Source organism: Halichoeres trimaculatus, unplaced genomic scaffold (genome assembly GCF_033239565.1).
Source record: "Halichoeres trimaculatus isolate MK-OKI-2021-1 unplaced genomic scaffold, fHalTri1.1 fHalTri1_scaffold_6, whole genome shotgun sequence".
Lineage (NCBI taxonomy): Eukaryota > Metazoa > Chordata > Actinopteri > Labriformes > Labridae > Halichoeres > Halichoeres trimaculatus.
The window spans coordinates 20,511,726-20,529,337 of NW_027437184.1; the positions used below are offsets into that span (position 1 = coordinate 20,511,726).

General features: G+C 41.2%; 3 protein-coding genes across 4 annotated transcripts in view; 1 reads left to right on the top strand and 2 right to left on the bottom strand.

Annotated features, from left to right (window-relative positions):
- The window catches only part of pds5b (PDS5 cohesin associated factor B), a 36,027-nt gene extending 24,461 nt beyond the window's left edge, over positions 1-11,566 (bottom strand). For both annotated transcript variants that reach the window (XM_074671962.1, XM_074671961.1), the window contains exons 1-4: positions 11,476-11,566; positions 3,589-3,716; positions 2,513-2,716; positions 2,165-2,251 (exon numbers count right to left, since the gene is read on the bottom strand). In XM_074671962.1, coding sequence (XP_074528063.1) covers positions 2,165-2,251; positions 2,513-2,716; positions 3,589-3,696 — 399 coding nt within the window. In that variant the 5' untranslated portion in view covers positions 3,697-3,716; positions 11,476-11,566. The remainder of the gene's footprint in view (positions 1-2,164; positions 2,252-2,512; positions 2,717-3,588; positions 3,717-11,475) is intronic.
- On the top strand, positions 11,351-14,400 carry zar1l (zygote arrest 1-like). Its single transcript, XM_074671963.1, has 5 exons — positions 11,351-11,391; positions 12,646-13,252; positions 13,722-13,814; positions 13,890-13,964; positions 14,086-14,400. The coding sequence occupies exons 1-5, from the start codon at positions 11,366-11,368 to the stop codon at positions 14,227-14,229; spliced, it is 945 nt and encodes a 314-aa protein (XP_074528064.1). The 5' UTR covers positions 11,351-11,365; the 3' UTR covers positions 14,230-14,400.
- An 88-nt stretch (positions 14,401-14,488) lies between these two features.
- Positions 14,489-17,612, bottom strand: part of fryb (furry homolog b (Drosophila)) — a 60,334-nt gene continuing 57,210 nt past the window's right edge. Inside the window, exon 67 of the mRNA XM_074671960.1 lies at positions 14,489-17,490. Coding sequence (XP_074528061.1) covers positions 17,232-17,490 — 259 coding nt within the window. The 3' untranslated portion in view covers positions 14,489-17,231. The remainder of the gene's footprint in view (positions 17,491-17,612) is intronic.

The following is a 17,612-nucleotide window of genomic DNA, read 5'->3' on the forward strand; positions in this document are numbered from 1 at the left end:
CATGTGGACATTGCCTCAGTCTCCACCCCTGAGAACAATTTCAGGCCTATTAGCTGTTTACACTCCACTGTGTTCACCAGCTGGTCACTGGCCGTATCCGTTTGCTTGTTGCTTCTCCAGCAGATATTGTATGCTCGGTATTTAAAGCTTTTGTTGTTGGAAAATGCTTAAGCAGACACTTTCTACAGGTAGTGAAAGTTTTAAAACAGAAGATTTAAGCCTATGGCTCTCCTCGTTGAAGCAGTCCCTGGTTCGACCACGAGTCACTGCCATTTGCTGCATGTCTTACGCGCTCTCTTCTCCCCCACGTTTCCTGTCTCTTTAGAGCTGTCCTATCAACTTCAGTCCAAAGTGTTTCCCAAAAATAACTCAAAAAGTGAAGATTAGGTCAGGACAGCAAAGACAGAGCTGAATCTTGGGGTAAAGCTCTGCTCAGTAGAACATAGATAACACAGATTTAGTGACTGATTCAAACTAGACTCCTCCACATTACTCACCGATATTATAAAAGCTTTAACTGAACTAGAATAAACATAATCTGTTATCTCTACTTATACAACCTCTAAAGAAAGCAAAGTGACAATTTGCCTAGGGTTGTTTTTTTGAATTAGTCACACTCAACTGCTAACACAGCAAGTAACTAATACACTCTAATGGCACAAATGTGGAGCAATTCATCTCAAAACTGCACAGAGGATTTCTTTTATCCACCATCAGTAACTTCAGAAGCTCTAATTTAAAAGTCAGCTTTAGTTCTTTCTGATAACAATAATGAAGTGGAAAATCAAGTTGATCATTACTTCTAATTAGCCACAATTTGCCCTTTAATTTCAACAGGAAACAACTAATATGCATAACTTTCTTTTTAGGAAAATTCAAACAAAACAGGAAACAAATTCAAACTGTAAATTTACACAGCAGATTTCCCTCCAGAGCATCTGAGAAATACCCATTTCTGCTGAAGACAGGAAACATTTTACAAAATCAATTTTTAGCTTGGTGTCAGGAAGAGGTCAGACGGAGAGTCTGCTGTAGGGTCGCACAGATAAAAAACAAAACTGTCAGACTGAATTCAGATATAGAAAAACATGTTTTTGATCATTTTTGTTGCACAGCATGAGAGAGCACGAGTAATTCTGTCACCACTGGTACCTACTCTGAGTTTGTTACACTCACTCCAACATCATGCATTTATCATCGATACCTTGCAGTTACATAAGAAGAAGAAGATCTTTAAAAAGCCTGATACCGATTTTTATTTTTTATAACAGACAGCATCTACCTTCAATGTTCCAATCTTATTTTATTGAAGATCACTGAACAATACCTGTGAGACAATAAAATCTTTATGTTTTGACTTAAACAACCGATAAAGTGTCTTTGAGTTTTAGGCCTCAAAGCAAAAAGCAACAATGGCTGGCTGTCAGACCTTCCCCAAGGTATACAAGGTCAGTTTCATATGTAAGGATGAGCCGACCACCGATCCCCCAAAATTAAAGAAATCTGCACCAATTGATCGACGCATGTCTATAAATAAAACAAGTATTAGTAGTGTGTGCAGAGTTTGAGCCAACATGCAGAATAACTTAAATCCTGAACTGGTCATATTGTTAAAAATAAATGTCTGAGTAGGCCTCTCTGTGCCGTTTATAAACTGTTCCAATAAAACATCCCTCATCAGAAAACAAGCACTGAAGGAAGCAGAGAGCTTCTCTCCTGCTGTAGACAATGACACACTGTCAAAAACAATGAAATAAATAACTTTTCTATCAGAAGTCTACCATGTGAGATTATTTCTAGAGAAAAGATTGAGCAGAAAAATGTTTACACAGCAGAGTAACACGTCAGAAGTCAGGTGTGTTTCTGACTTTAAACTCACAGTGAATTTCATAATTTTATTTGAATCCTCTCTACTCTAGAGTCTAATTTCACCATCATAAGCAAATGAATTAATTATTTTGTCCTTATTTATTATCTAAATATTATTCATTTTTAATATTATCTGTTGCAAAAAGTGAACAGGCTACAGCAGCTTCAATTTTTATGCTTCACACCACTATGGCTGACCTTGCTCTGGTGGTGTAAAAACAAACATTACAGGTAAATCTAAGTCATCAAATGCAATCAGACTAAAACACTGATACACACACACACAGTGACGCACCTCAAGCAGGTAGAAATATCTGTTGAACTGAGCGCTTTTAGTGTCCTCCAATCCTTTCAGCTGTCTTGTGATGAACATAAAAATGTCCTGAAGAAAACGAAAATACAAACACACATTACAACCACAGTTAGTCATCAGCTAATCTTAGATGTGAGTCAGGGAGCACAAGGCAAAGATTCAAAAGCTACCGCACAGCAAACTTAGAAAATGTTTTGGCTGAAGTGCTCAAAGTGTTAGCTACAGATTTCTGCCAGAGCAAACATAACTGTAACAACAAATGAGTAGTTTTAACCGTGTGGTGATTTCTGTTTGCCTCATGAGCAGCTTGTGTTTTCCTCATCCACGTACCTTGAGCTTATCTGGAGAAGTGTAGGGCGCCTCTGGAGCGTAAATCCTGAATATGTCTGCCAGGCAGCAGGCCACCAGCAGACGCACATCTTTGTCTGGGTGTTTGAGGAAAAAGTCTGATGCCAGGTGGAGGGCCAGGTTCAGGTACAGCTCCTTCTCTTCTTCAGAATCCTGGTCCATGTCCATGAAGGTCTTCACAACCATCTGAATACAAGTTTACAGTTAGCAGAGGAAGAGCAAGTTTAACTTGAATCTAAGAGATACAGTTTACACAACAACGGTTTTAGGGTGAAACGCAAAAGTTTTGTTGCGTGTCAGCCTCGCGTCTACACGGAAACGGCTCAAACTTTTGAAAACGGCCTCCAGAGTGGGATTTTTCTGAAACGCTCCCGACACCGTTGCCGTGTAAACAGTAAGCCGGTGTTTTCAGTGGAAACGCTGACGTCACACTCTGCCTCGCGCGCACGCATACTACAGGACAACAGTGCCATTGTTACAATCGTTGCGAACTACCGTGTTGTGCTTGAGCTCCTGAATCTGCTGACTGTCTTTCAACAAAATGTGCATCTGTTACTCCACTTTTTAACTTAGTATTCCCCATATCACCAGATGACCGGCTCAACTCAACTTCGGTGGACATCTCCCAAAAGCAGCTCCTGGACAAGACAGTTATAGTACCACCTACAGGCCTGTTATGCTTACTACAGCATTTTCAGTCCATCAGCGTTCCCGTGTAAACGTAGATTTTTTTCCCCCACTGTTTTGGCGTTTTTAGATGAAACGATGTTGTGTAAAGGGGGCCTAAGAGATTTAGTTTGTCCAATACCACCAAAATCTCACTTTTAATATTGTTTAATCCATCCTAATAAAACAAGTTTATTCTTTAGAGCTGAATGTTGACATCTTTAATTCATCAGATAAAAGTTACTTCTTGAAAAATATCTATAATGCTTGAAAACTTTGTGTTTCATCTACATAAAATGACAATAGAAGTTTGCTTTTTGTGACGTCAAACTATACACAAACAACAACTCTATCCGATTTGTAGGCAGGTGAGATCAAACCATTGCACTGACCTTGAGCCTTCGGACCATTTCTTCTTTGGAGATCTTGTCAGAGATTTCCTTGACCCCCGGGGGGTAGGTCACCTTCCCATCTGTGACTCGAGCTTTAGAGTGAGCCATCCTCTTTAGCTCTGCACTGCCTGGAGATGAAAAGACAAACACATAACAGGTGAGACAGAAAAACACACAAGAGGGAAAAGAAAAAAATGGAAGAACTGCTGAAGCCTTAAAAACAACAAGTAGAAGAGAAAAGGTTTACAGTAAGCAATAACGAAGACAAGGCGAATCTGTTCAGTGCTTCAAAGAACGCGGTAATAAAGCCTTCTGAAATATTCAGCAAGTTATTCACAGCGAAGTAATAGTGCTCTACAAGCTGAATGAAAGATGAAATTGCAGCATTCAGACAGCAGGCTGACTTTTGTCACAAGCTGCTGCTTCTATTGTGGCGCACATTTCATTACCGCTGCCGGCAGCCTCTCAGGGATTACAGCCAGTTCATGTTTGGGTCATTTGCATGATGTAAAAAAAAAACAGATTTTTTATTTAGTGCTCTGTTCATGGCTGGATCAGTGATGCTCCACATTAAACTGCTCTCAGGCAAAGGATAGGAAGCTGACCGGTCTCACCCTCCAGTCCATTAAATATATGAAACAGCAGATATACGTCAAGCCAGGGATGTGATGACATCATATGATCTTCTGCGTCTGACCTGCTGCGCCCTTTTTTGTTCTTCAGTCTGACTCATCGCTCATGAATATACAAAGAATCTGCATGGTGAAATTTTCTAAATAAATTCATGATGCAATAGATTTTAGAGGAGCTATAAAGAAACATTCAATACAGCCGAGCATTTAGTCACAGCAACAAGCTAGAAGTCAAGGGCTCGTCCCAGGAGGTCTGAGTGGAGCAGAGGGGAGTCAGTTGAGCGGGGTCGAGCAACAAATCAATCAGAGAATACAGATTGAATAACTGTCTCAGAAACAGTGTTAGCACTCAGAACAGTGCTTTTCTCCAGAGCCCTGTTTCAGTCACTACTCATTCTTTCTCCCTCAACTATTGACGTCACTGTGCTGAGGTCAGTGTTTGTATGTTTGACTGTTGTACATTTGAACACATTTTAAACCAACTACACTGAATGCACTCATGATATTATTTTAGAGCAGCACTGAGTGTGGATAGATAATGTCACCTGTTTTCTTTATGTGTGCCTGTGATAATACTTAAAACTAGAAAGGCACTCAGAGAGCTCAGACCTCTGCCAAGCATGTTATTGTCAACACTGTAGTCCAACTTTAGTGTTATACTCCCTTTCAGCAGACTGTCCGCTACAATTTGGTTTTAGTTGCAGGTTTGTACCATAATTTGTTTCCTGACAGTGTTGAAAATTATGATGATCCAGTACATATTTCATATTCTGGATCTTGGTATCCAGAATATTGCCAGTATCTAGATCGCACTTTTACATCAGTCAGAAATTATGGTGACCTTGTCTTGTATTGTTTTGCAAAGCAATCCGACCATTAATCGTGGAGTTATATTCACATTTGGTGAAAACGGCCCTATCTCACAATAATAAAGAATCCTTTAAAACAATCCTGGATCCAGATGGTGATCCAGATCACCTACAATGTAATCACTTCTTCCCTATCTCATTTTGAACATTTCCTGATAATTACATTAAAATCCGTTACTTTTTCAGTTATGTTGTTCACAGACAAACTCTCCCAAAAACATACCCTCCTTGTAAAAGTTTATTTCCATCAATTTGACGTGTAAAAAAAAACATAGTCTTGGCGCTGTGGGCAGGTGCCAAGTCCTGCTGCGAAAGGAAATCAGCATCTCCATAAGGCGTGTTGTGTAAGAAAAGCATGAAGGGCTCTAAAGCCTCCTGGTAGAAAACTATGTTGACGCTGAACTTGATAAATCACAGTGGACATCCAGCAGCAACAGATGACTTGGCACCCCAAACCATCACTGAGCAAGCTTTACACTGGACTTCATGGAACCTGGACTCTGTGCCTCTCGACTCCTCAAGTTCTTCTTCCCCTGAGCCCAGGAAAGATGCTTCTGGCATCTCTGGTTCAGGAACATGATAATTAAGGATAGACTAATTATTGGCTGGGCCAATTATCGCTGCCATTTCTGATATTCAGAAATTTGAGGAATATTGGCACCAGTCTTTTTACTAAAATCTGACAGCCGATATGAAATCAATTCAAAACTTTTATTTCAGCTCTGAAGCAGCCGTACCAATGTCTGCAGTCACTACTCTGTCTCTGGCATTGTCCCACCCACAGTGCCATCTGATTGGTTACAAGCAGAACCCTTGCTCAAGTAACAGCCAATCAGCAGTCAAAGCTGTGGATGCAGTGCTTTCTCACACACAAAGCATAGATCAGGGATCTCCAACTCCTACCCTTGAGTGCCGAGAGGCTGCAGGTTTTTTTTCCAACCAAAAACTCCACCAGTCGATTTCACTGATTAGTCCCTGCTCTCTACTTGAAGGTGAGATAATCAGTGAGATCAGCTGTTGGAGTTTTTGGTTTGAAAGTAAACCTGCTGCCTCTCGGTCCTCCAGGCAAGTAAAAGAGAGAAAGTAAAACATGAACTCTATTCTGCCCTCCCTGAACATAGGTGCCCAGCCCGGCAGATCGCCAATAGTGAAGACAGTTCAATGAGAGACAGTTGTTGTTCATTCAGTCATTTATTAAGACTCAACACACAAAGGCAGCTGAAACAGATTGAAAACGATATACGCAGCCTAACTGAGCAAAGGAAAGAGATTGTTAACCAGCTAGCTTCTGCTAGCTTAATGCTATCGCCAATGGAACATCCCATTGACGTGCTAACGCAGTTAGTGTCATGACTATCTTACTGTCTATGAACTTATTTTAACTGTCACAGACGCAAAAAAAATCACCCCTCTTATCAATACACACAGGAATGAGCTTTCCTGCCTCTTAAACTGATAAGAAATCATTTAAACTGCAGACATTCAGGAGCTGCTAGCTGATGCTTTTCTGCATGGAGTTTTTCCCTGTTGACGCTATGGAAAGCCTAGATGATCAAAACATTTAAAACCGAAGTCATGTGAAAACTGAACAGAAAATAAAAGCAACTGGATGACATGCCTATAAAAGGCAGCAAAAACTCAATTCTGTCCAGTTTCATTGCAGTTAGGGGTGTGCCAAATCATATCGATGCTATCCGCACAATATCGGTATCGGCTGATAAAAGCTTAAAAACACGTTTATCGTTATCTGCAGATATGAAAATTTCTGCCGACATGCACAGCCGATAAGGTGCTATTCAGTTAGGATTATTATTATTTTCCATCTGAAAAATAAGCTCCTTAAATAAAATGTAGCACTTCATTTATTTGCACTGCAGAGCTCTGTGTCTGTCACCAGGTTGTTACAGTAGCTCTAAAATAATCAAATGCAACTTGGTTGTGTTTAAAAATGCATTGTACATTTAAAGTTCATGTGATCTAAAGAAATTATTTTTCTGTATTTCAATACTGAATGTCTTGAGTTTGAAAAAATAATACATTTCTTATTTATGGTAAAATCAAATGTTTTTTGTCTTGTTTTATGTGTGTTTCTTAAACAAATAAGACCGTCACAATAAGAGTAACATATAAATTCCAGTACAGGATAGACTTAGCTTTCTTTACAGTGAAAAAAACAAACAAACTTGTGATTATCGGTATCGTATCGGGCAAAAGGGGTTATATTGGCATATCGGATATTGGCAAAAATCCAATATTGTGCATCCCTAGCTGAAAGGCCTTTAAATGAAGTTGTGTTGGAGTTTGTGTGATTCAAAATTTTGATGCCAATATTTTCACTTTGACTGCAAATCAATATTGGCTCGAAATATCAGTTATTGGCCTCTTTGACTACTAATAATCTGTATCAGTATCAGCCCTAAAAAAAAAACAAATTGGTCTATCTCTAATGATAATGATTTTCCCTTTTCTGGTGATGTCTGTGTGGGGCGTCTCTTGGTGCGTCTTCGAGAGCTCTTCAAAGTTCTTAATTCCACTTTGTTGACAACGCTGTCTAGGTTGTGGGCCTCTTTGTTGCTTGTGCATCTTTTTCTACAAAACTTTTCTTTCCAGTCAACATTCAAATCACATGCTGTGATAAAACTCAGGGCCAGCTTCTTTAGCAATAGCTTTCTGTAGCTTCCCCTACTTTATGGAGGGTGAACTGTCTTCAGCACAACTGTCAAGTCAGCAGTCTTCCCCATGATTGTGGTTGTGTTTTATGAAGCAGACCCAGAGAAAAGCTGTATTTATGCATTTATTCTGTTTGAACAGTGAGTAACTCAAAGTTAAAATGAAATGTTATAATATGATATATTTCTTCTACATCTTTTGAGCAGAGGTCCATAATTTAAAATCAAGACAAAATACTTTAAAGATCTGAGTTTACATGTAATGATACTAAAGTCACTGATGGAAAGAATTTCATTTACTCTTTTTTTTTTGATCACTTTAAAATGGTGTTACATCATGATTGAGTTTCACATGAGGTTTTTGTGTGAACTATTTGCTATAATTTCAAGTTTTAACATTATCATTATCAAACTAATGTGTCTTGGACAGAGGGGGTTTCCCTCAGGAAACTAGGCAGCTCATGTTTTCAGCACACACTGCTCTGAACCCCAGCTGAAACTCTGAGATAATCTTTGGGAGGCTAAAGAGAAAAATGTATCACAACTGAAACACTGAACACGAGCTGTTCAGCAAACCAGAATCTGCATTTTGTTAATGGAACAACTGAAAGAAACCACGCTTAATTCAGTATTGAACCTTCTTCCTTTATTTTTTATTTCTGCATTTTCTGACCACAACACCAACATGTTCTATATTTCATTTCATAACTTTACTTTGTGACCAGAACTACCTTTACTTAACCATGTTGGTCACATCAAGATTAAAGTACAGAACAGGTGCATCACTAATAATCAAGTGCCTCAAACTAAATGGAGGTAATGCATCAGCGTCTGTCTTCTGTGTGAGTTTGTGCTGCTTTTGTCATTCAGGGAACATTGATAATCATAAAGCAGTCTGGGTCAGCAGGTCTACTGCCTGACAAAAGCCCTCGCAGAGCTCAATTTGGGAGCCAGAATTCAATACTGAATTTTGAATAACAATCAGCATAAACAAACAATTTTCTGCAGCTGTATTTCCGCTTTTATAAGAAAAAAATGAACGAACACACGCACACTGACACACACACACACTGTCCAGCACTGGCAGGCGGCCAAATCGCTCTGTTCTGACCTTCTTTTCCACCCCACAGCTGCTGCCAAATCTCCCTCTCTCAGTCTACCACACTGACACACAAACACACACATAGCTCTGGCAACCAATCAGAGGAGAGTATTTTTTTCGACCTGGGGGGCAGCCTGTCAGGGTGCCATCCACAAGGGAAAATTTCACTTTGAATAAGAGGCAGCAGTAGATAATCACACATGGGAAAAAGTCCCCTCACCCCAAACCTCTTGAACACGGACCACTTTCACCTCATTGGTGGTTTATCAAAGTAAAACACATTAAACCCCCACCAACACGTATTAAGGGTTCTGTACCATTCCCGTCTTCCTGCTGCTCCAATGTTAGTCCTTTTATGCAGCAGCCAGCAGAAATATGAAGACACAGAGCAGTCCTCCTAACCTAATCTGAACCTTTACACAGACATCCTTTGTTTTAATCCTGTGGATGATCACAGGGAAGAGAGTGACTGTCAGGCAACACTCAGAGAACTGGACACCAACTGGCTGCAAGGGCGAACTCATCGACCTCCACATGGACACAGACTCACACAAACAAACAAAAAGTGAGGGTTACTGCAGAACAGGGAAATACTGAAAAACCATCCATTGGCCAAACAAAGAAATATGACACAGGAGGAATTGAGATTAATCTTGCCGTTATGAGAAAGAGACTTGAAGGTGGAGGTGGGGCCATAGTGCAAGAGGAAGCCATATGACAAGACAATAAGCTGAAGACAGTGCAGAGCCACGTGCCAACAGGCAGACATTACTTTACAATTTGTTTGAAGTCAATCTTTAATTACTGTTATATGAAAATAGTATTTTTATATTCTTAATCCAAAACATCAGAATAATCTGCTTCTGCAACATCACAATTTTCCACTTTAGGATAAACGCAGTATTTTGATTAATGCATCCACTTTTAAAGGATACTGATAGAGCTGAAACAATTCCTCAAATGATTCAAAGTACTCGATTACAAAAAATACTCGAGTAATTTTCTCAGCCTCGAGGAATCATTTAATTAAAAAAAAGATCAAAGAGTGGTATTTCAAAAAGAGCTAAGGCCATATTAAGAGAGTTTTCAGACCCCTCAAGCTACTTCTTATACAAAATAGCAACTAGCAACAAATCTGGCTTCTTTTCTGGAGTTTGGAGACTAATGGGTCATTCTACAAAACAGGTGCCATTTGGGTCTGCAGCATTTGATGAGATGTACAAGGCACAAAAAATGTGTCAAAGTGTGTTTACAAATTTTGGAGCTACCAAAGCAAGTGCTCTTATTGACATGCTGTATCATAAAATTCTATTTCTTAAAGAGAAAAAAATTCATTTGAAAAATAAGTGCTCTTTAACTAAACAAAAATGCATTTTATCCGATTACTCGATTAATCGATGGGATTTTCAGTAGAATACTCGAATACTGAAATATTCAATAGCTGCAGCCCTAGATACTGAGCATGAACATGTATGCACAAGCTGAAACATAACCATGCAATTTCATTCAAACTTAGCTCCAGTGAGGTAAGGTCCTCTTTAACAGGGCAGACTTTAAGTGTTGTAAGATTTTAACCTGGTGATCAGAACCGTCATGACATGGTTCTGCAACCTGAGCTCCTTTGACCAATCAGCTCGAAAAGCACACCTTGATGCCTGTCAAAACACTGGACTGCAGTACTCTCATTCAGTGAACAGACAAAACACGCATTTCTCAGTTACACCGTCTAAAGGGATAAAACAGCCGCTACTCCTTCACTTAAAGCTTATTGTTGTTAGCCAACGTGCTTTTCACAACAATAAAAGATTATATGATAAGGTTAGCTGCTAAAGCCACTGCGACTCGTGTCAAAACACAGAAAAGATATCATCTGATATGTGGTGAATGCATACCTGCAGTGTATTAAGAAATTTTTTTAGATAGAACAATATTTTAATGTTTACTTGTAAGTAATGCGCCGTTTATCGGTAGCCCACAATAATAGGGCTCACGTTGGAAACTATATCTATCTTAATGGTAATGTGCTCAAACGCTATAAAGCTTATACAGTGGGAATACTGATTGTATGAATCTGATCATAATTTTGCTTAAACTGCATGACAAGGCCAGACACTACGGTACAGCCAGGCTGCCTTGTTGCTGTTGTGTTGACCGTGGCTAATCTAGTTAGCCGCCACTAGCAGGCTGGTATGCACCTCTCGCTAGCGAAACAGAGCTAATGCTATGAGCAGCAATCTCAGTGACAGAGGGCGGACAGATAGTAACGCTGCACTGAACAAAACACCCCGGCACACCGCCGTAATATCGATATCAACATCCCGAATCGCGTCCAAGAAGCAAAGCGATTCACTTTTTGCCCTCAGAGCCTGGCTCGCAGGATAGTATTCCACTAGCTAACCATTTAGCGCCGCAGGACCAGGTCAACCAGCGCTGTGAATCGGACACGGCTGCCGAGAACAGAGGCGAGGAAGGCGGGCTGCGCTCTGCTTCTTTGGGGCTGGAAACATGGCAACTCCGCGGACACATCCTAGGTTACACCGCAGTTTTCGTTGCAGTGGCTGAAACTACCAGTACTTATTGTTGAAAAATATTTGCTTATTTGTATATTTACTTACCTGTTACGGTGAATTGTGATCAATCGTGTCCTCCTCTGCAGCTCTCTTCCCCCTCCTAGCTCCAAAATGGCGCCAATATGTACAGATTCGGTGCCCATGGGTACAAACTATCAGTGAGTGTGTAGTGCCACCTATAGGCGAGTCTGTGTAGGTCTTCGGTGCCTTTGAGGGGACGCTTGGATTATCCCATTTCATATACAACTGTTATCAATTCATCTCTATTTTTAATGAAAACCAATACGCCAAAATGGTGCGAAGTGTTTTTATTATCTCTCCTCTTTGGATAGTTAATATATAAAAACAGCTACTGTTTGAGAATGGAAAAAAAAACAATAAAATATCAGTACGTAAAAAAAGTCTGAGAAGGGTCCTGTCTGAATCAACCAAAGTGATGTAAAGCCTTCAAGTTAAACTGATCCTAAAATGGGGACATAATTGTGCTATTCTAATACCAAATTTACATTTTGCAAAATTTTACCTTCTTTGAACACTTCGCATTAAAATAAAATTCCCAATAGTTTGATGTACCTGAACGCAACAATATTTGTTTCGTTTCGTTTTATGCAAACGTTTGCATTAATAAGACAACAGGGCTACAGTTGACTGAGCACACTCACTCAGTCACATTAAATATATCTGTGGATTTTTCTGCAAAAAAATTGGAGCTGTTGAAAGTTTAGAACTATGTCTAATAATTATTCTACTAATTCATTGTTGCTTGATGCTCAGATATGCGTTTTATGTCCACATAGGCCTACAAATTCACTTTTCTTGCTTACACGTTTAGTTATTGTTTATTCTACAAAAGAAAAAAGTTATCTTTTGCATTGCATGTGTAATGATTGTTGTTATAATGATTGTTCATTATACAGAGATATTACCACCTTTCCCTGATAACGCCAGACAATCACATGGTTTGAACTGCATAATACAAGAAAGAAAAAGATCACGTCAAGTATTTCACTGTGTCTCTCACCGATATGAGCTAGTGAAGTATGGCTCGAAACATAAAAAACAATAGAGCAGGCAAAAATGAGGAGGTTACACATTTGTAGCTCATTTCGAGAAACAGAATAGAAATGTTCGGATAAATGTTATTATGTTACAGCTGATCAGAGCCTGCACGCCCCTGTTGTCAATCAGTCAATCAGTCATCTGTTTAAATCCCAGCTGCAGGGACTTGGACTGGTTTCATGGCTCCAGGATGGAGGGGTTCCTGCCCACTTTCCCACCGTATCTTGCCCTTGGACCAGCTCAGGACAGCGGCTGGGCAAAGAGAGAGGGCCGCTTCATGACCCCTCAGGGCCTCAACTACCTGGAGCTCTGTAAAGCCATCCTGTCGCAGGTTAACCCGAGTCTTCCTCCTCAGTTTAAGAAGGCATGCACCAAGGAGTGCGGCGTGCAAGTCAACGCCAAAGTGAATAAACTCGTGCAGTGCTCGCTGGGGCCCAAAACGCTGCACTGCTTGGAGTGCGACCATCCTTCCGTGCCGCCAAAGTCCCTCAAAAGCCCGGATGTGTTGAAACCAGACTGGAAGGCGCTGTGCGCCACACCGCCCGTCAGCAACCTGCGCTTCCTGAGGCCTGTTTCCATCTACTCCCCCATATTCGACCGCAGGATCCTCCTGAAGAAGCTGGGGGATGATGCAGGAAGTGAAGGAGAGGCTGAGACTGACGAACAGGAGCCTGACAAGGAGATTACTGATCACTGCTGCGAAGACTCAGCAAAGGACTACAAGACAACTTTCAACAGGTCTGCCAAAGGGTCAAACTTTCAGGTGGGTTTCCCTGAGTCGGAACCACTAACGGAGTGAACTCCTTTTCATTTCTCCCTTCGAAAAATGATGTATCTCACACAGGAAGATTAATATGACCAAAGTCTAGTTATATAGACTAAAGATGGTAAAAAATCCTTTGCAACGCCCAATACGGACCCATTTCTTCTTCTATTGCTTGTATTGTACAGCATAAAACACAGAGGCTCAGATCATATAGTATCAATTTTCATTCAACCATTTTCTCAAGTAAGGAAACACGAAATTAAAAAGGAACTCATGGAAGATACATAATTCAATTTATTATCAATATTAAATTAATTCAAAATCATCAAACAAAATGAAAATAATGGTACTTACATGGCCAGAATTCATTGGTCAGCACTTTCAATGCCAGTAACTGAGCCAGCTCTGCTGCTTATCTTTTTAATGAATTAACTGCGTGTACAAATTAAACATTTCTTTATTTCAGTTCCTAGAGCAGAGGTATGGCTTTTTCCACTGCAAGAAATGTAACATCCGGTGGGAGAGTGCTTATGTGTGGTGCATTTCTGGAACCAGTAAGGTTAGTGTCATTCTTTGATGCTGAGGACTACCGTTTGGATAAGCATGTGACATTTATTTCCTTTAAACTGTCCAGGTGTACTACAAGCAGCTGTGCCGGAAGTGTCAGGAGGGGTTTAACCCCTACAGAGTGGAGTCCATCCTCTGCAAGGTGCAACCTCTTATTTTGCTCATTGAGGGAATGTATTATTCTCTCATTCAAACAATGTGCACATAAATGTTCCTCCCGTACTTTGATTTGACTTCTTCAATGTTATTTTCCCGTGTCTCAGGGCTGCTCTCAGACTTGCTGCAACTGTGACAAGAAGCAGAGGCACATTAACATGAAGAGGCCTCACCGCCAGGACCTGTGCTGTCGCTGCAAAGGCATGAGGCTGTCCTGTGACGCCACTTACAGCTTCAAATACATCGTCTGAGCACTACACAGAGTGTCTGCCCTGGCCTTGAATCAAACATTTGTCATGGAGATCTGACAGCATAATAACAAAGGTCATTTCAGCAGTGACAGTGTTTCTGCACATGTCCTGAAGTAGAAGTTGCCTCAAATAAAAGATCTAAACAGACAGATTTATTTTCTCAACCAGCAAGTATGTGAATCTCTGCATGGGTTGTTTATTTAAAGTAACTTCTGAACATCTGCATTTGTTTCTCTCCAGTCCTTCACATGAAAACTGTTGCTTTGAGAAATAAATTATATGGCATTAACAATGCATTATAAACTGTGAAATTCTTGTGGGTTCTATTAATTTTTTTAAGATTTTAAAAATTTTGTCCATTTTTTAATCACTCTAGCTGCTCAGTTTGGTTTTACTTGAGCTGAAAAAAGACAGCTTGAAGATTCAAAGCCTTAAAAACTTTCTAAAGGTCCATTTGGAGTACTGAATGAAACACAGGATTTAATTTTCATGTCTTTTTTACTTTGACACTGACTTGTACAGAGCTTCAACTGAAAACAATTTCACAAAGGCTGTAAAAGTATTTACAAGGTGAAAAAAACAACAACTACAGTCTGATTCTAAAAAGCTTTAAAAATGTGCAATTTCTGGTATGGCATGCACACAAACATTCTCCCACACACACTCAGAAAAAACATACCCGCATGAGCTTAAAGCTCCCTTTTGTACCTCATACAAACATCTTTCAGATAAAATGATTCTTCGTAAATAAATATTAAAAACACTCGGGTACACAGACGATGCATGCATGGCAGTTTGATTTGAGAACAAAACATCAATATAAAACCTAAAGCAAATGAGTGATTTGTAGCAGTTCAGATATAAATAAGAAAGATTTGTACAGCAGATAACATTCAGAAGGGAAATGGTCACAAAAAGGGCTGACGACAGAGAGTGTTGGACTTCAGTAGTAGCACAGGTTTTGTTTTGAACATCAATAATGAGTGCTGAATGTCAGCATTTCCCTTACGTTTAAGGTAGCTACATACCACACACAAACATAAGCTACAATGGTTGTGTGCCTATTACTAGTAACAGTAGACACAGAGAGACAAAATATTTGAGTGTATTCATGCTCAGTCGATTTAGCATGTGAACACATAGGTCAGCTTGATACAGTGTAGGACAGTGAGAAATATACAGTGTACACTCGCTAATGATGCTAACACTAGCCACAGAGGAGTGCACAGATAATGGCATCATTCTACCAAAGTTTATAACAGTAGTCAGGAGACAAGCTGCTTCATTGATAGAGAATAAACAGAGTCAGGGCAGGATGAGAAACAACGCTTGAATATTCTGCATCTGCTCTGTGTCCATCAGTCTTTCAGTCGGTCTGCAGAGACTATTTACGGAGCAAAAGGGACACAATTACAGTAGAAAGCATTCTTCTGGGTCATGCATTGCACAATTTCCTCCAACATGAGGCCTCTAAACGTAGACACAAGAGGGAAGAAGAGTTCGTCCAGCTTTGGGCTTTTCCTTCTCAGTGAAGGCTTCGGCCTTTTCCTCTTTCACAGGAACAACAAAAACAAACAGTAACACAACCTCCTTTGTTTTAAAAACTAATAACAAAATTCCTTTTAGTGCAATAGTGAAAAAAACTCTACCAGTGACGTATTGAAGTGTCAGGAGCTTTCCTACTGACACTACATCGTACATCATGCTGCAGGGGGCAGCAAAGTGTCAGTCAAGTTCAATCAGGTTGAGTTCCCCTGGGCAGCAGGTCCAAAAGCTAAAAGCTTTCACAGGTCCTCAAGTGCTGAGCAGATTATATGCTGGATGATGACCATCAAAAGGGATTGAAACCAGGAGCATAGCACGATTACAACATGTAGCTGTAAAGCAAAACTATCGCTCTAATGGGGTAACAGCCGGTTATGTTTATCAGCAGGAGACTGTCTGTAGTGTCAAGTGGGTTAAGTGACATATCTCATTAAACTGTGAAGTCTTCAATGGCTTCGTGGATATTGGTTTCTCCTTTTCAGAAGCATGTATGTTGCTCAGGAATTCTTGGTTTCAGGCATTTGGATTCATAAATAGAGTTGTTTAGGTCATTTTTCATTGTTAGTTCAAGTCTCAGGTCTGGACGTCAGACGGTTCAGCATTCAGGAGCCCCCCTGCTTTTAACAGGGGCAGGGCGGCGTGTCCCATCTTTCCCAGGTAGCGAGATAGAGGGTCAGCTGCACCTCCAAGGGAGCAACAACAACCCCACGCTGCAGCCTCTCCTGGGCCAGTGGGACAGGGGGGAGCAGGAGGAGGTGGAGATGTGAGGAGCGATGAAGATGGGGCCGGACTGTGTGTTAAGACAGAGTCGTGGTCTGGGTGTAGTGTGGGGGATGGGGTTGAGTGTTTGTACGGGGAGCTTGGAAAATGGGGGAGATGTGAGCCTCGAGGGGGAAGGAGGGATGTGTTTTTGTCCGACTGTGTGAGCAGGGTGGGTTCAGAGGCCACAGTGGGTAAGATGTTAGAGATGAGGGAGGATTTCAGGTGTTTGCTGCCGTGGAAATTTAACAGCGGAGAGCTGTGTGATGAATGCCCTCTGAAAGGATTGTAAAGATCAGGGTTTTCATCCAGATATCTCCTCCTATGCTTGTGTGTGCGTGGCAGTGTAAAGTCTGGCCTGCTGGGTGTGTTGGAGCATCTATGTGATGAGAAAAAATCTGGCAGTTTGGGGCAATCCAGAAGAGAGCCATCAGAGTCTACAGCAGATGCAGATGAGGAGATCGCAGAGAGGCTTGCGTCTAAATATGGCTCTGGTTCTGGGTGGGGTGGTAAGCAGGAATCTGTCTGGAGCTGCACAGCCGGGGCAGCAGACACACTGGAAGAGGGAGGGGCCAGGTGTGTGGGTGCTGGGCCTCCTCTGAAAGAGCCGGCTGAGACGGATGTGGGGATGGTTTCGGAAGTGTCAATGGGTGGAGTAAGGGTGGGGAGGGAGGGGGTGGGGGGCTCCTGAGGTCCTGTCAGAGGCTGGTCCCAGAGGCGCTTGAGTCGGGGAGGTAAGTTGTGACGACCCGGTAACCCTGGGCGCGGCGGATCATGTCCCGGATCTCCCCATTGAGCTCCAGCAGTTTGGAGCAGATCAGGCTGAGGTCCTGCCGGGAACCAACCAGAGCAATGGTTCCAGTCTGGCCCAGAGTCTGGTGCCGGAAGTAGACGTTGAGCAGCGTCTGGACCTCGCTCTCTGAGCTGCCCCCAAACACTCCACTGGGCCACTGCCTCCTGAAATGAGATACAAAAACAGAAGTGTTAGATTGGCATGGTGACAGTGACAGATTTTGGATAATACAGAGAAGACCAAGAAAAATGGCTTTGGTGCAGTTTTGAACAACACCAGCCTAAAA

Bases quoted from the DNA above. Each gene is read 5' to 3' on its own strand.
- zar1l (XM_074671963.1), top strand. From the start codon at position 11,366: ATGGCAACTCCGCGGACACATCCTAG. The intron at 13,815-13,889 runs GTTAGTGTCATT...TAAACTGTCCAG, and splicing joins GCATTTCTGGAACCAGTAAG to GTGTACTACAAGCAGCTGTG. The intron at 13,965-14,085 runs GTGCAACCTCTT...CCCGTGTCTCAG, and splicing joins TGGAGTCCATCCTCTGCAAG to GGCTGCTCTCAGACTTGCTG.